This window comes from Phodopus roborovskii, unplaced genomic scaffold (genome assembly GCF_943737965.1).
Source record: "Phodopus roborovskii unplaced genomic scaffold, PHOROB, whole genome shotgun sequence".
Classification (NCBI taxonomy): Eukaryota; Metazoa; Chordata; class Mammalia; order Rodentia; family Cricetidae; genus Phodopus; species Phodopus roborovskii.
Window position 1 is genome coordinate 2769002 of NW_026125648.1, and position 15202 is coordinate 2784203.

At 41.8% G+C, this 15202-nt stretch overlaps 1 protein-coding gene across 2 annotated transcripts in view; it reads right to left on the bottom strand.

Annotated features, from left to right (window-relative positions):
• Window positions 1-11620, bottom strand: part of Mid2 (midline 2) — a 95076-nt gene extending 83456 nt beyond the window's left edge. Inside the window, exon 1 of one of the 2 annotated variants that reach the window (XM_051178021.1) lies at window positions 11496-11620. Coding sequence is in view for 1 of the 2 variants with exons in the window: in XM_051178020.1 (XP_051033977.1) it covers window positions 10860-10863 (4 nt within the window). In the remaining variant the exon portion in view is untranslated. Of the gene's footprint in view, window positions 1-10859; window positions 11409-11495 lie in introns of those variants that run through there. The other variant, XM_051178020.1, reaches the window with a different exon arrangement.
• Window positions 11621-15202: the final 3582 nt, after the last annotated feature.

A 15202-nucleotide genomic window follows, 5' to 3' on the forward strand; every position in this document is an offset into this window, starting at 1 on the left:
TCCTTAACAGTAAAGTCTAATATCAAGAACAAACGAACAAAATAATACGGCAGAAAGGATAGACAAAGTACAGAAAACTACTTAAACAAGCTACACCTTATCTTTACAGAAGTGCAATCAGTTAAGACGGTTACAAGGTCCCTGATCTTAGACTGAGGATGCCCTCGAACACCTGATCTTCCTGCTTCTGCCTCTCAAGTGATGGGATGGTAGGTGTGCTCTACCATACATGGCACTCCATTCTGTTTCATTCCATTAAGACACAGTAATGCCATTAGCCAATTTGAGGGATTGAATAATTTTTGCAAGTTCCTCAAATATTTGTTTATTCATTTCTCATTTATTAAGGCTCCCAATTCTCATTACTCCTGTTTCAGTATGTCTACAACTCTCCTCCATTTTCCCTACCTCCATTACTATCTAAGCATCATTATATAGCAATTACCTTTTTCAGTTTTCTTAAAAAATAAGTACTATCATTACAAAAAAAGTAATTTGCCCAAGGTCATACTTACTTGCAAATAACACAATAAATGTTCAAACACAATAAATGTTCAAATCCCTCTAGAAATAAACCAGAATATTTACAGCCAACTTATCTCTGACAAAGGTTCCAAGATAATTCAGCAAAGAAACAATAATCTCAACAAATAGTTCTGGAAGAACTTCATCTCCATGTGCACAAGAAATGAAGTTAGAAACCTACCTTACAACAAACAAAAACAATTCAAACTAGACATGGTGGTGGTTGCCTATAATCCCAGCACTTGAGAGGTGGGCTGAAAGGATCATAGTGAGTTCAAGGCCACTCTGGATTACATAGGGAGATCCTGAGCTACACACACACAAAAAAAATTCAGTCTACAAGATGAATAAATGAAGATGGATCAATCATCTAAGTATAAGAATTAAAAGAGTAGAAATCTTAGAAGAAAAGATTCCTGTAAATCTGAGATGACTTAGATTAGACAACATGATTCTTTTGTTCACAGCAAAAGCACAAGTAACCAATACAGATAAATGTTCTTCATCCAAATTTAAACTTTTAGGGCTATAAACAACACCATCGGCAGAATGAAAAGGCGATAAACAAATAGCCAGTTAAACACATGGAAAGATACCCAACATCAGTAGCCATTAGGGAAATGCAAACCAAACAAATCCACTAGAATAGCTATAATAATACAAATCAAACAAACAAAAAGTAGCAACTGTCTACCAGGTTATGAAGAAATTAAATCCCTCATATATATCTTGTTGGCACGAATATAAAATGGTGCAGCTGCCTTGGGAAATAGTTTGGCATTTCCTCTAGAATTAAATGATGTAAAAGTTAACATCTGATCAAGCAATTCCCCTGTTAGATATATACTGAATAAAGTGAAAAAAAAGGGTGTTCATTAAAAACTCATGCACAGCAATATTCAGAGTAGCCAAGAAGGAAACAACCAAAGCCCATCATCTAATATGTGAATGATCAAAACATGGTTCATCCATAAGACAGAATTTTATTTGGCTAAAAAAACAAATTGAGTATTGATAGATGCTGCAATATAGATAATTCTTTAAACTATAGTTCCAAATGAAAGAAGAAAGTACAGAAACGTAGTATATTGTGTGAGTTCCTTTATATGAAATGCCTAGAATGGGGAAACTCAGGAATAGAAAGCATAACAGTAATCAAGGCCTAGAAGAGAGGAGTGGGTGTAACTAGGAATATGTATGGGCGTTCTTTCTGGGACCTTCACAATGTTCTGGAGTGAGATAGTGGTGATGGTTGCAGAAGTTGTTTTGTTTTTTTTTTTTTTTTTTTTTTTTTTTTTACTATATTCAGAACCATTCAGTTGTATACTTTAAAATGGTGAGTATTTTGGTATGTGAACCATATATCAGTTTTTAAAAAGATATTCAAATTCAAAACAAACTCAAAAGGCACATAGCTATGTAGTATTAATGTATTGCAAGTCGTGGTTATGTAGTACCTATAAACTCTACTGGACGTCTTGTATTTTTTATGTGTATCTCAGTAGGTCTTGAGCTCACTATGTAGCTAATGGTGACCTTGAGTTCCTGATTCTCCTGCTTCATCTACTTACTGCTAGAACTTCAGGCCATCATCACCACTCCCAGCTTGAAACAATAACTTCTTTAAGTTGCATTTCTAGGTCAGTGAGTCCCTGTCTAGCTCTTGCAATGCCCTGAGACATCTACAATGTGTCAACAAGTGTCAGAAAATTCTTAAGCCCTGACTACTTATTCACTGAAAAATATTTAAATGGCTACTAAAAAAGCATTTAATTCCTACCTACATCACAAAATACTTTTAGCAGTGGCAGGTTTGCAACACAAACAAAACAATGAAAAACTGTTGCAACTTCAAAGTTTTCCAGTCATTGATCTGTTTGGAATCAGAAGGTGCTAAAGACAACAAAAGAATGGAAATCTCAGAGTATGAGCCAATGACAGGTAATCTAAAGTTTTCCCTATAAAGCACAATTGTTGGTCATAAAATGTATTAATGAAATATATGAAATGGTAGAATCAATTGACATATTAAGAAATAAATACCAGGCTGAGGAGATGGTTCAGAGGTTAAGAGCACTCACTGACTGCTCTTTCAAAGGTTCTGAGTTCAATTCCCAGCAACCATATGATGGCTCACAACCATCTATAATGAGGTCTGGTGCCTTCTTCTGGCATGCAGGCATACATGCAGGCAGAACACTGTATATATAGTTAAATAAACCTTTAAAAAATAAAAAAGAAATAAATACCCACGTGCCTACAACCTAGAGTTCCCTTCCAGATAATTTAAGTGCCAGTATATAAATAAATGTGCATGTTTTTGTTCTTTCTGCTAGAAAATTGCTCCTGAAGTTTATCTTTACTATCTTCTTCAGTTTGAACTTTGTTAAGAAGTACGAAGAGGAGTGGGGAAGATGTGGTACCAATGAAAGTATACTTACTGGTGAGGTAATGACCTGTATAGAAACACAAAGAGTTTGGCTCTCTGGCTCTCTGCCTCTATCTCTGTCTTTCTTCCTCCTTCCCTCCCTCCCTCCCTCTCTATCTCCCTGCTCCCTCCCTCCCTCCCTTCTTTCTCTTTCTTTTGAGACAGGGTCTTAATGGTAACCTAGGCTAGGCTCAAACAATTCTCTTGTCTCAGCCTTCCAAATGCTGAAATTACTGTCATGCACCATCACTCCTACCTAAAAGGAAGAGAAAAATGCTTCGATAAAAGTGATTAAAGTTTCAAAACATAACACATTTAATACACTTACAAGAAGAAAAATTGATTTAAGTATTGCCCTCCAAATCTAGCATTAGCTAGCTCTGATCAAGAGTTATGATCAAGAAGCTGGGATCTGCACTTGACAGAATTCTATTATTTCCAATGCTGTTTGAACATAACTAAATACCTACTTATCCCAACAGCTAACAGCCTATGTAGTTGTCATCTTCCAGCTCTTCTGATTATGGCTCTAGGCTCTCACTCTCTCCCTGGGAGAGACAGCCAACCCTTCTTCTTAGAAAAGCCATAAATGTGAAACTAAGCCTCACCACTGGACTGTAGATTGAGAAAGGAGATAGCGTTTTCTTTTTTAGAAAATAGTATTGCAAAAACTATCCTTCAAGATATTACTTTTAACCTTTGAGGATATTAGCATTAACTACCCATGAGACTTTCCTGATCATACTAAAAACTATCCTTCTTCCCTGGAGGATGAACAAATAAGTCCAGGCTTAGTCTGTTTCTTCAAGTGCAAACTGCTGTTCAAGTTGAACTAGAATCACCAGTTGATCCTTTAAGATGCTTTCTAGATCACATATCCTATTATTATGGAGTTCTTTCTACTTATCATTATGCAAAAAAGATCTCTTGAATGCTATAAACTAGCTCCTACAAACATGACTCTTATTTACAAGCATAACTAGACAGGCTAAGAAGTGAAAAACATTATCACCAAAGGAATGAAAGATGGACAAGGTGTATGACCGTCCCTTGGCTAAGCTAATGTGAAATGTAGTATATGGATTTACCCGCTGTTCCTCAAGGAAGACATAATGAATGTTTCAGTAAACAACTAAAGGGGAGGGGAAACGCTTGTGAATATCAACCAATGAAAACATCATCTGGAACTGCAAAAGAAAACAACCAAATACAAGAACTTTATGATTAGCAAATGACTCTTTCAAGTTCAGAAAAGATTATTTGGAGCCCTTTGAATGTTGAAACATGGCTGTAATTCCAGCACTTGGGAAGCTGAAGCAGGAGGTTCACAAATTATTTCAAGGAGAGCCTGAAACTGGGGGGGGGGGACTAGAGAGATGGCTCAGAGGTAAAGAGCACTGCCTGCTCTTCCAGAGGTCCTGAGGTCCTGAGTTCAATTCTCAGCAACCACATGGAGGCTCACAACCACCTGTAATGAGATCTGGTGCCTTCTTCTGGCCTGCAGAGATAGTATGCAGAATAAATAAATAAATCTTTAAAAAAATAGTCAAGGCATTATATTCTATATGATGAGGACTCAAAATAGAAGACAAAATGAAGGTTAGATAGGTTATCAATGGCCATAATGAATTATAATAATATTTACATAGTAGTTTTAGAAAACATTTCATTCTTATAATAGAATCTCCTTAAAGTCTTATACCTAAACAGTGCTAACTTAGAAGTGCTAGGTAAAACATTTAAATTCTTTAGACCATAGCTTCCTTATCTCTTTAATTAAAAGCACATGCCATATGCATAGCATAGGCTCTTTTGATGATCCAATGAGGATAAAATAAAACAGCCTGCTTTTAAATTACATTTATTTGCATCACACATTCACACATGATACACCCAGAACACTTTTTTACAGGCCAGTAAATGACATTTGGAAATTCATCCCAAACACAAAATTGACATGATAGAGGACAATTACTGTTGGAAACTGGCATTCAGCTGACCCCGCCCACTAACGATAGGGGGGACAGGCATGGCAAAGTCTTTGCTAAATCACTCATTAAGGAACTTCATAGGGGACTCAAGTCATGGGCGAGTTTCCCTTTAAAAGCAAGCCCGCCGCCCCTCTCTCCTGCTTTCGCCCCTCCTGCTTTCGGTTGGCCACCAGCTACCCCCCTTTTCTTCTCTCCCATCTCTTTCTCTCTCCCCCTCTCTCCTCTTCTGTTCTGGGTGCCTCTATGTCTCTTCCCTTCTCCCTCACTCATGTTTCTAAATAAACTCATTTAAGCTCTAACTGCCTGGCGTGTTATTCCCTCTGCCTTGCCAACTTGATCACACTCACCTGCTATGGAACACACTAAGCTCTCCCACGTGGTCCCTTACCTTGGGACCCCACTCACTTGGGACCCTCACTCGGGACTCCCCACCCCCCTTCTCCACCTTTTATTCTTATAACTGTAACTAAAGAACAACAATTATACTTCTCCACAAAATCCCAAGAAAACCATGAGTTTAACTGGAGTGTTTGTGATGCTCATGTCTTCCCATTCAGGGTAGGGGTCCTCCTTCGAGAAGAATTATCTCTAGCGCTTTCTTTTAGGCTTCCTTCACACACTGAGACCTCAGAACTGGAGGTTTATTACTGACCAGTGCAGAGAACACAATCCAGTTCCTACCTAATAGGTATTAAGGCCTACTTAGCATTTTATAGTACATGAATTTAATGATATTTCCTTCCAATAATTAGCTCCTAAACCTAACACTTCGGGTATTTTATATAATTCAGTCAGCAAAAACCAAAAATCCTAAATCTGCCACAAATACTAAAGATTAATCAAAGTATGATTGAAATACATTGTATGAATATGAAATGTTCAAAGAATAAAAATATTATTTAAGAAATGATTAATCAAAGTTACCAAAAATGGATATGCTGAGGTAACTTATAATGTTTGACAAGAATTATAAGTATGATTCATAACACCATTATCTTAATGCAGATTACACTGGCAAAATTAGAAGGTTGGGAACAAATGAAGAACAAACTTATTTACCTATGCTATTAGTACAGATTTTCATCCATTTTAAGACACAAAATCCAATCCTCTCTTTTTCAATGACATATTTTTAAGTATTCGGTGATTTTTTTTAAGTATTTAATGGTCTACCAGAGTGGCCAGTCATTTCTACTTCTACATAATAAAACTTGGATGTATGTAGGGCAATTCTATTGAATGTTAGGCTTGCAAGGACCCCAAGTTCTGGTTAGTAACAAGGGACAGAAAACAGAGGCCTATTTTAAATCAAGCTTCTACTCTCCAGGGAACCACATGGATCCTAGCAACACTGAACAAAAGGCTATAGACAAAGTGATAGAGGATTCTGGACTACAAAAAATTTTTCTATCTCTGGGTAGTACACACACACACATACACACGCACACAAGTTTTGTTCTCCTGAATTAATGTTGTCTTCCATACCTATATATTATGTTCTTATTAGAGCAAATCACAAATATTGGGATTCTATATTTCCGGAAGAGTTTTCATTATATAATGGGTTTGTTATCGGATCATCTGGTCTCTGTAAGAGGATGATCCAGGGCCAGAGGATACTGTTCATCATGAACCACAGGACTCTGACCTGCAGAAAGAAGCTGAGACAAAGCCCAAGAAAGGTCAGGCCATCTGTGTGCTGAGGAGAGACAAGGACCTACACTTTTCTAACCCATTTATGCTGAACTAACATCACAGTGCATATTCTATTCAGGCAAACCTCACATGGAGCAAGTGATGGTGGGATGAAGTCACTTTTGTTTTTTCAAAATCCCTCTGCCATATTTACTTGAAGCATCTTATGCCATCTAGTAGCCTCACCAGTTTATAGGCTTTCTAGGGGAAAATACAGGATCTGAAGTTTGACTACCAAAACTGTTATGTGATTATGGCCATGAAGAATATAAAGATGAAAAAAGGAGCAGACAGAAAAAGCCACAGAATACAAACCTCTTCAGCCCACAGAAAACTTTCAGTCAAGTTTTAGTACACGAAGATGTGTATCTGAGACATCTATACTGACTCTTGAAGGCAAGGAGAGAGTTGGTAAAGGGGACTAGCAGTCTACACAGGACAGATAATTAAGGAGAGTTTTCTTCTCTCACGACACTCATATGAACTTCTCTCTCACTTGACACTATGACTCAACACACAGGCATTGTGGTTTAATAAGGATCAGGAGGAACAAATAGGCCGAATAGATGTCTATTCAGGGAGAAATAACTTACAACCTAGACAGATGAACATCCTGGTCCCAAGGATGCCCCCAGATGCTCTTCTGTCCCTGTGCTGCAAGCAAGAGAATGCTCCCAGGCCCCTCCTCAGACCTAGTTCCCCCAGGTAATGTCTGGCCCTGTCCCCACCCCCCAATGAGCGTGGTCAGTGCCACAGGTGGGGACAAAGCAAATATCTCACTACACACAGAGAAGCACTTTTCTAGCCTCCTCTATGTAGCACTCAGTGATGAACACCGTATTTATTGTGGATCCAAAAATAGAGAAGTAAGCACAATACAGACCTTGTACCAAAAATTTCAAAATGTGACTATATTTAGGGCCAGTAAGATGTCTCAGCAAGTAACATTGTTGGCCACCAAGACTGATTGATGACCTGAATTTGATCATGAGAACCCATATGGTGGGAGGAAGAAACACAGTTTTCCTCTAAGCACCAAATGTTCACTATGGCACATATGCATGTTGATATGCACACAAATAAATAAAGGTAAAAATTTAAGTGGCTGTCTTTAAAACCTCTTGAACTGTGTTATTTCCTTCAGAATATGTTATACCTCATATTTTGACAATACACTGCTTCAGGTCAGGACATTCAGCTTAAGAAGGCATGCCACAGACACAAAGCTTTCTTTGCACAGAAGACAGAACAGAAACTCAACTCTAAATGGAGTTGGAACATCCTTGGGCCTCTTCTAACAGCTGAGTCCCATGGCTAATATCTAGAAATTTAGCAAGATCTATAAAGATTGAATGGCTGGCACACAAAGACAAGCAATTATCTCTAAAAACAGTCATCTGAGACATCATTTTCTATCTCATCCCTGTCTTGACCTTTTAGGGTTCTACCTTCCTGTTAAGAAAGAAATTTTAGTTCTAAGGGACCTAATAAAGACAGTGTTCTTTCCTCTTCATCAAGCCAATAAGGTTTGCTGATTAAAAAAAAACAACAACAAAAACAATATTCTGTAGTTTCCTTCTTAATTGTCGTGGTGTCAGCAGATTTTATGGGAGGAGGGAATGGAAAGGTTCACTACTCAGAACACTAGTTGGACACAATTATGGGACTCCACCAGCACTATTTTAAGATCTGCAAGTTGGAGCAAGTTGTCCTGTTCTTAGAGGAAGGATTAACCAATTTTATCTAAGTCAATTTGCACTGTTCAGATGATCTGTTTGTGAAGCAACCATGTCTCTCCTTTTTGCAGCAGTACCTCTCAGAAGTGGTCTTGCAAGGTACAACATGCTAGGTAGGAATCCTAGTAGTTAAGAAAGTAAATAGGAAACAGCCCTTCTTGGCCCATAACATCTCTTTATACTCCCCACATCACACTCGCCCATCCCATCCTAGCCATGGGGACGTAAGCTGTGTTCAGCATAGGACAAATGTAAGCCCAAAATACTGAGTCAAGTCTGGGGCCTTAACACAGCCAGAAGAGGTTGTATTAACCTCTGTATATGAAAGGTTCTTTAAAAAATATTGACTCACTGCTGTAAGGTGCTAATCATGCTTGTATAACCAGACCTAAAACTATGCCACTTTTTATTGGGCATTAACTAACTGCCCCCATGTTAGCTAAAAATGGGTGAGGTTGTGTATTCAAATGAGTCTGACTCAGATTGTTAAGTTACAGTGCAATCAATATGATTTATGACTTAAAATCATCACCATTACTTTATATGCCTAATTGTATATGTTTCCATTCATTAAACATACATTTGGTAAAAACAAATTGACTTAAGATCTAAATTACAATAACGATTTGAATCCCAGGGGGACTAATAATGGCAAAGTAAGGTTTCTGTAAATTAGTGTTCTCATTTATACCCAGTCAACCCAGTAATCCAATAAAGGATAAATGAAGTGCTTTCATTGGAAAATATAATGCTGAGGTTTATAGAAACCTTTTATCTTCAAAGGACCAAGCCAATACTCACAATAGTTCATACCATTATGCCTTTTATGTAAGTACAGCAACTGTGAAAGAAAGGTCATACAAATGTCCAAGGGCCATAAAGCCAATGCAACAGCACATTTGGAATGGACTCTCTGATCTTCTTGGCTCCACGACTTATGTTTCAACCACATGAATCAAGTTTTGTAAGGAACAATCAAGAGAAATTTAATTCACATTATGAGTCTGTATCAAGTTAATTGATTGAGCAGGAATATATATATATAAACTGATTCTCCCTCAACGCCGTGATGGCTGGGGATGTAAAAAGGTGTGTGTGTGGTGGGGGGGGGGGGGTTAAACCAGGGTATAGCAAAAGCTCCATAAGCAGAAGTGAGGAATATGAACTTTCTATTTGGCAACCCCATCTCCTGTTGGAATACTGCCAGAGAACTAAGATTCGATTTCGGAGAGGAAGTAGAATAGAATTAAAGTCAGCCCTTATGGTCCAATTTGAAAATCGGATTAATTAATCCCCACACAACAGTTGTCTATTATTACAGCTTCCAGTGTTTTCCTTCATAAATACTCCCCCTCGGAGATACCCAACTGCCATTCACCAGCCCCACCCTCCAAAATCTTTAAAAAAAAAAAAAAGCAAGCAAAGTGATTGAGACACAAACAGCTGCGTTGTTGGATGTGCACAGGTTGGTAGAGAAAATCTGAGAGTGCAGGGACCGCGCTGAGGGATCTGGGTGGGCAAATGCTGTGAAGGGGGAATAAGAGGCATAACCGTGACAGTGAATAAGGAGTGCAGAAGAGAGAGCAAAAAGTGAGGAGTCCGACCATCTCAGGGTCCCAAATTCCTGCTCGAAATAGAAATGCCTCTAAAATAAATAAATAAATAAATAAATAAATAAGGTGCTGCACGTGAAGTGCGAAATAACCTAAGCCAGCTCATCGCCAGTAACGTTACAGTAAATCTGCTCTGCCGTTATTTACTTAGTTCTTACGAGCCCGAAATGGGGAAAAAAAAAAAAAAAAAAAACCCTCCCATGTTCCTGCTTCAGTAGCAGTGTGTCCTGTGGATGGACACACACTCAAGTTTTCCCTCTACCCCACGGCGCTGCTTTCACTGCTAGGCCAGAAATAAGGAACCACCCAGACAGAGAGACTTGACGATCCCTTGCTTCCCTAGCGAAAAGCTGGGATTAAGTTTCTCCCAGGCTCCTGCCGGCTGGGTGTCCGCAGCATCACAGGCTGCTGCGCCAGCACCGCCGAGCAAACCGCCGACCTCGGGGCGCCGCCCGGGCCGAGGACGCCTCGGATTGCGGGAGCGTGGGAAGGCGGCTGCGCCCTTTCCCAGACTTGCGCCTAGGCGCCAGGAGAGCCGCTCCACTGCTTTCTCCCGCCTCGGCCTGGCCAAGCGGGAGGCCTGGGGCCGTCCCCTGCCTGGGATCCAGGAGTGCAAACTCCTTCCCATGAGGGCAGCAGCAGGCACCCGGGTCATCACAGGGTGACAGACACCGCGGGCCCCGCTACTGCCTCCTGGAGCCTCGGATGCCGCCGTCTCCACCCCTCCCCTTCCCGCCGAGCCCGGGTGTCCTCCTCGGCCAGCGCCGGCCCCAGTGGCACCTGAAGAGCAGCCGGAGCCCGGGCCGAGCCCTACGCGGGCGGCGACACTCAACCCCCCCCCCAGGGCCGCGGCGACGGGACGCATTTTTACCCATATTGTTCCCGGGTGCCAGCCATGTCCTACACGCGCCTGGGAGCGTCGGCTGCTCGCCGGCCTCCGCAGCAAGCTGGCTTGGGCTCCCGTGCGAGCTCCCGGGCCGCTGTCGCTGCCGCCGCCGCCACCACCACTCTAGGCCGCCGCCTGCCTTCGCCGCCGCGGCCGCCGCCGCCACCGCCGCGCAACAGCCGGGATCCGCCAGCCCGCGCGCCCCACGGGGGACAGCACGGAGACCGCGACGTTCCCGCGTCTGGGTCTCCCGGGCGAAACTTGAGAGTTTTCGCCTCTCAGTCCAGAGGCAGCACCATGACACCACCGCAGCACCACACTGTCATTTCCGCCGCCGCAGAGGAGAAAAAAAAAAAAGGCAATCCCTTCGAAAGGAGGGTGGAGTGGGGGCAAGCGGAGCCGAAGCTGACACCCCCAAGGGAGCACTGGGAGGGGCCCGGGCAGAAGGGGCACCGGGCCACCTTCCTAGGCTCACCTTCCTCCGCCGCCGCCACTCCCAGCTCCCCGAGCCCCTCCTCTGGAGGCGCGCTTACATGTTTTCTCCCCTGGCAGGAGTGACCGGAGAAACCTGAGCAAGCAAAGGCAGCGGGTGGGTGGGGTTCAGATTACTACTGTACCTACCAGCTGATTCCAGCAGCCTTTTCTCCAGTGCCCTGTCATCTTGATGGAAGACACAGGGAAAAGGGGCCTGAGCAGGCAGGCGTGTGTGTGTGTGCGTGTGTGTGTGTGTGTGTGTGTGTGTGTGTGTGTGTACCCGCGCGCGCGTCTGCGAGCGGGTTGTGTGTGGTGTGAAGTGCAGAGGGAAGACTATGGCCAAACTCTTCTCCCACCCACTACCCACTACCTCCACAAACCCTCAGATTAGCAAGGAAAAGACCGTTGCGCACGCCAGTGAGAAGAGTCTGCCTGGATCCTCTGCACAGGTCCTACTGGTGAAGCTGTTCTATGTATGCAAAGTTAACTAGAGAGTAAAACAAAAATAGTGGAGGAGATAGAGAAGGGCAGACAATTGAAGGAAACCCAACCCTTTCTCATTTTTACAAAGGGAGAATGGCTGTGTTCTATTGGCCTTGGCCACAAGTTGTTCGGGTGGATTAAAGCCACTGAAAGTGTATGGGTAGGTAAGGTTTCTTTTGCACCTTCAGATACTTGACCAACAAGACAAGACCGTCATTAAGAAGAGGTCAATGAGGCAGAAGCTAGCCATCCAGGAATTCTATATCCCTAGTAAGATGAACCCAGGAGCCTCCCATTAGTCTGGAGTCAGCCTGCCTACTATTTATTGACTTATCATTGGCTCAGAGACCACTGCCCCTCTTGAGGTGGATGAAAGAAGCTGCCCCAAAGGATATTGTTTAGGGCTCCACTCATAAAGAGAAGAGGAAAGCAATCAAAAAACAGCCTCCTATTACTGTGCTTGGGAACAAATCCAGAAAAAAAAAAATGAAGGTAGCTGGGTCTTTTCAGGGAACCAATAGCAGTGAGCCAACAGCACTGTTAAACGGTATGCTAGAGAACTCTGGGGTGGGAATGAAGGGGGGAAAACCCAATCATGCTACCTTAAGTGAAGTACAGCACTGAGAGATGTAAAAGTTAATGCGTCATACCCAAAGCACAGACAACAAAAGCAAATGACATATGAGACTACATAGCACCGAACACCTACACGGTGGAGTGCACAATCAACACAGATGGGAAGAGGGGAAAATATTTTAAAGAGCATATATGATAAAGGCTTAATATCTAGAATATACAAAGAGAGGGTAGAATCTGCTCCCCTACATGCATGCCCTCAGGATAGGTTCACCCTGGCCTGTGGTGAAGGGTGGGGGCCATCTCACCAGCATCCATCGGCCAGCTCTCTTGCTGTAGTGTCCAGTGAGAGGCAAGGCCAGCTTTCCCAGGCCCAGTGAAGGGCGTGGCCAGCTCAGCATGGCACTCTGATTTCAGCTTGCATGGTTCCGAGGGTGTCCTGAGGTGACACAGGCCACAACCCCAGTTGTAGCTAGACCACAGACCCAGACATGGTCCTAGGCTACAGCTTGGGCCCAGACTACATCCTGGCTCTGGGTGGAGGGACTGGCCACTCAGATAGGAATAATTGAGTTTTTAGAAATAATTTTTAAAGACTAAAGGTCATAGAGATAGAAAGTTACTAGGGGCCAAGGGCAGGAGGGAATGAGGAGTTGCTTAAAACATATATAAAATACTTTGTTTCATGAAAGTACTTAATTATACACTGAAAAATGGTTAAAATGATAAATTGTATGAAAACAAGATAAAAGTAAAAAAGAAAGAGGAAGTACACTGAACAAGTATAGATCATCCCATTTGTGTAAGCAGACTATATGTGTATCAGCACATGTATAGAAGAGCCTAGTCATCCTATATACAATATGAACCTAGACCTGACCTTGGTATTTATGGAGATCTTTTGATAACTGGATATTCTGCATTAAGACTTTGTTCTGAGCCATTGGTTGGTGGTGCACACTTTTAATCCCAGCATTCAGGAAGCAGAGGCAGGTGGATCTCTGTGAGTTCAAGGCCAGCCCGGTCTACAGAGGACAGGCAATTGAAGGAAACAAGGACAGGCTCCAAGGGTACACAGCGAAATCCTTTCAAAAAAAACAAAAGAAAAAAAGAATAAAAAAAAAGACTATTTTTAAGCAGAGCATGGTGGCCCACACCTTTAATGCCAGCAATTGAAAGGCAGAGGCAGGCAGATCTCTGTGAGTTCAAGGTCAATTTAGTCTACTGTACTGAGCAAGTTCCAAGACAGCCAAAGTTGTTACACAGTAAAACACTGTCTCTAAAATCCAAAAGAGACTGCTCTTTGATATTTTAAATCAACACAGAAAAAGAAAATCTACAAAAAAATACTCAAGTTGAGTCACAAATTCAAGAGAGAAATTGGTTGAGCCCTGTGAATTGTCTTCCAGTCTTACTGAGTGAGATGCCCACAGGACAATGGAGATTTTTGAACAATGTAAAAAAAGAATGACCATTTGCATTTGGGTGTACTTGTATAAAGCTAGCTCACTCCTGGTGGCACTGACAGTAAAGGAGATTTGCTTTTCTTGGCTTTCCTCGCCTTTTAGAAATGATTCCATCCTTTGCATTTTAGACATCTCCCCTGCACCCAAGTTTCTGGTGCTTCAGAGTCTCTGAGCTCTATATAGAACTCCCCTAACCCTGTCTTTTCTCCCAAGAGACTATTCTGGACCTTTCCTTTCCCTCCTCAAAATTTAACTGCTGGGTCCCTTTCACAAAAGACCTTGCTAAGTGATTAAGGAATTCAATCAACTAACTCAAGCTAAATGTTAATAGCTTCATTTGTCTCTCTATTAGGAGATAATATTTTAATTTTAACAGAGGCCTTCAATGTATTAATTCAAAGGAATGACTAATGGCTTGTGTGGGTGGGAATGGGGGATGGGGGATTTTGCTAATCACATCACATAAGCAGCTGCTTTGAAAATATCCCCACTTTCAACAGCTTTATGCAAATTTCTCACTGTAAATTTATTAAAGTAAATGTTTTGTATCTGGCAGGAGATGTAAAATTGGCTGGGAATGTGTGGTGAAATTAGTTGTTTATAATTATTTAATGGTTACCTTTGTATATAACATATGTTGATCCTATTAACAAAATAAATCTGGCCCATAAAAAACGATGTCTGACAGATGCAGCTGGAGGTGTTTAATTGAATTAATCTGAAGCAGACTTACCACACCACAGGCCCGCAGTATGAAAAGGACGGCTCATGGCTATTTTTTTCCAGCTGAGAATGTAAGAGGGAGGGAGTGGCTCCAGATACTTTCTTCAGAGAACAGCACAGAGGCCAGTCTGTTCCAGAAGGGAAAAAAATCACAGAAGGGTGATTTTGTTGTACAAGAGCATCATTGCCTCTGCAGAAGGGGACCTGTTCTCAAAAGAAGCAGCTACTTGTCTGAAATCCAGAGGTTGACCAAAGGCTTTTCTAACCAAGCAGCTCTTAACAGGATGGTGGGAAGAAAAGCACTTTTGGCATAGTCTTGTCAATAGGACACTGTTCTAAAACTAGTGGTGAACCGGCCAAATGGCTCCACAGGCTGCTTGAGAGACAGTGGTTCAAAATAATTATGTTCCTAATGTGGAGAAGTAGTGTGTGCCTGGTGCATTGTATTATTTTATTTCTACTCTGCTGCTGCTTTTATAGCTTTTCTGAATTGCTATAGTAAACATGTATGTTTGCTATCTCCATTGCATTCCTGGAGTTTTAATGTGCCATCAGGTCCAACCTTAACCCTTACTGCTGGCCAGGCCTTCCCAATCAGTAGTGTCA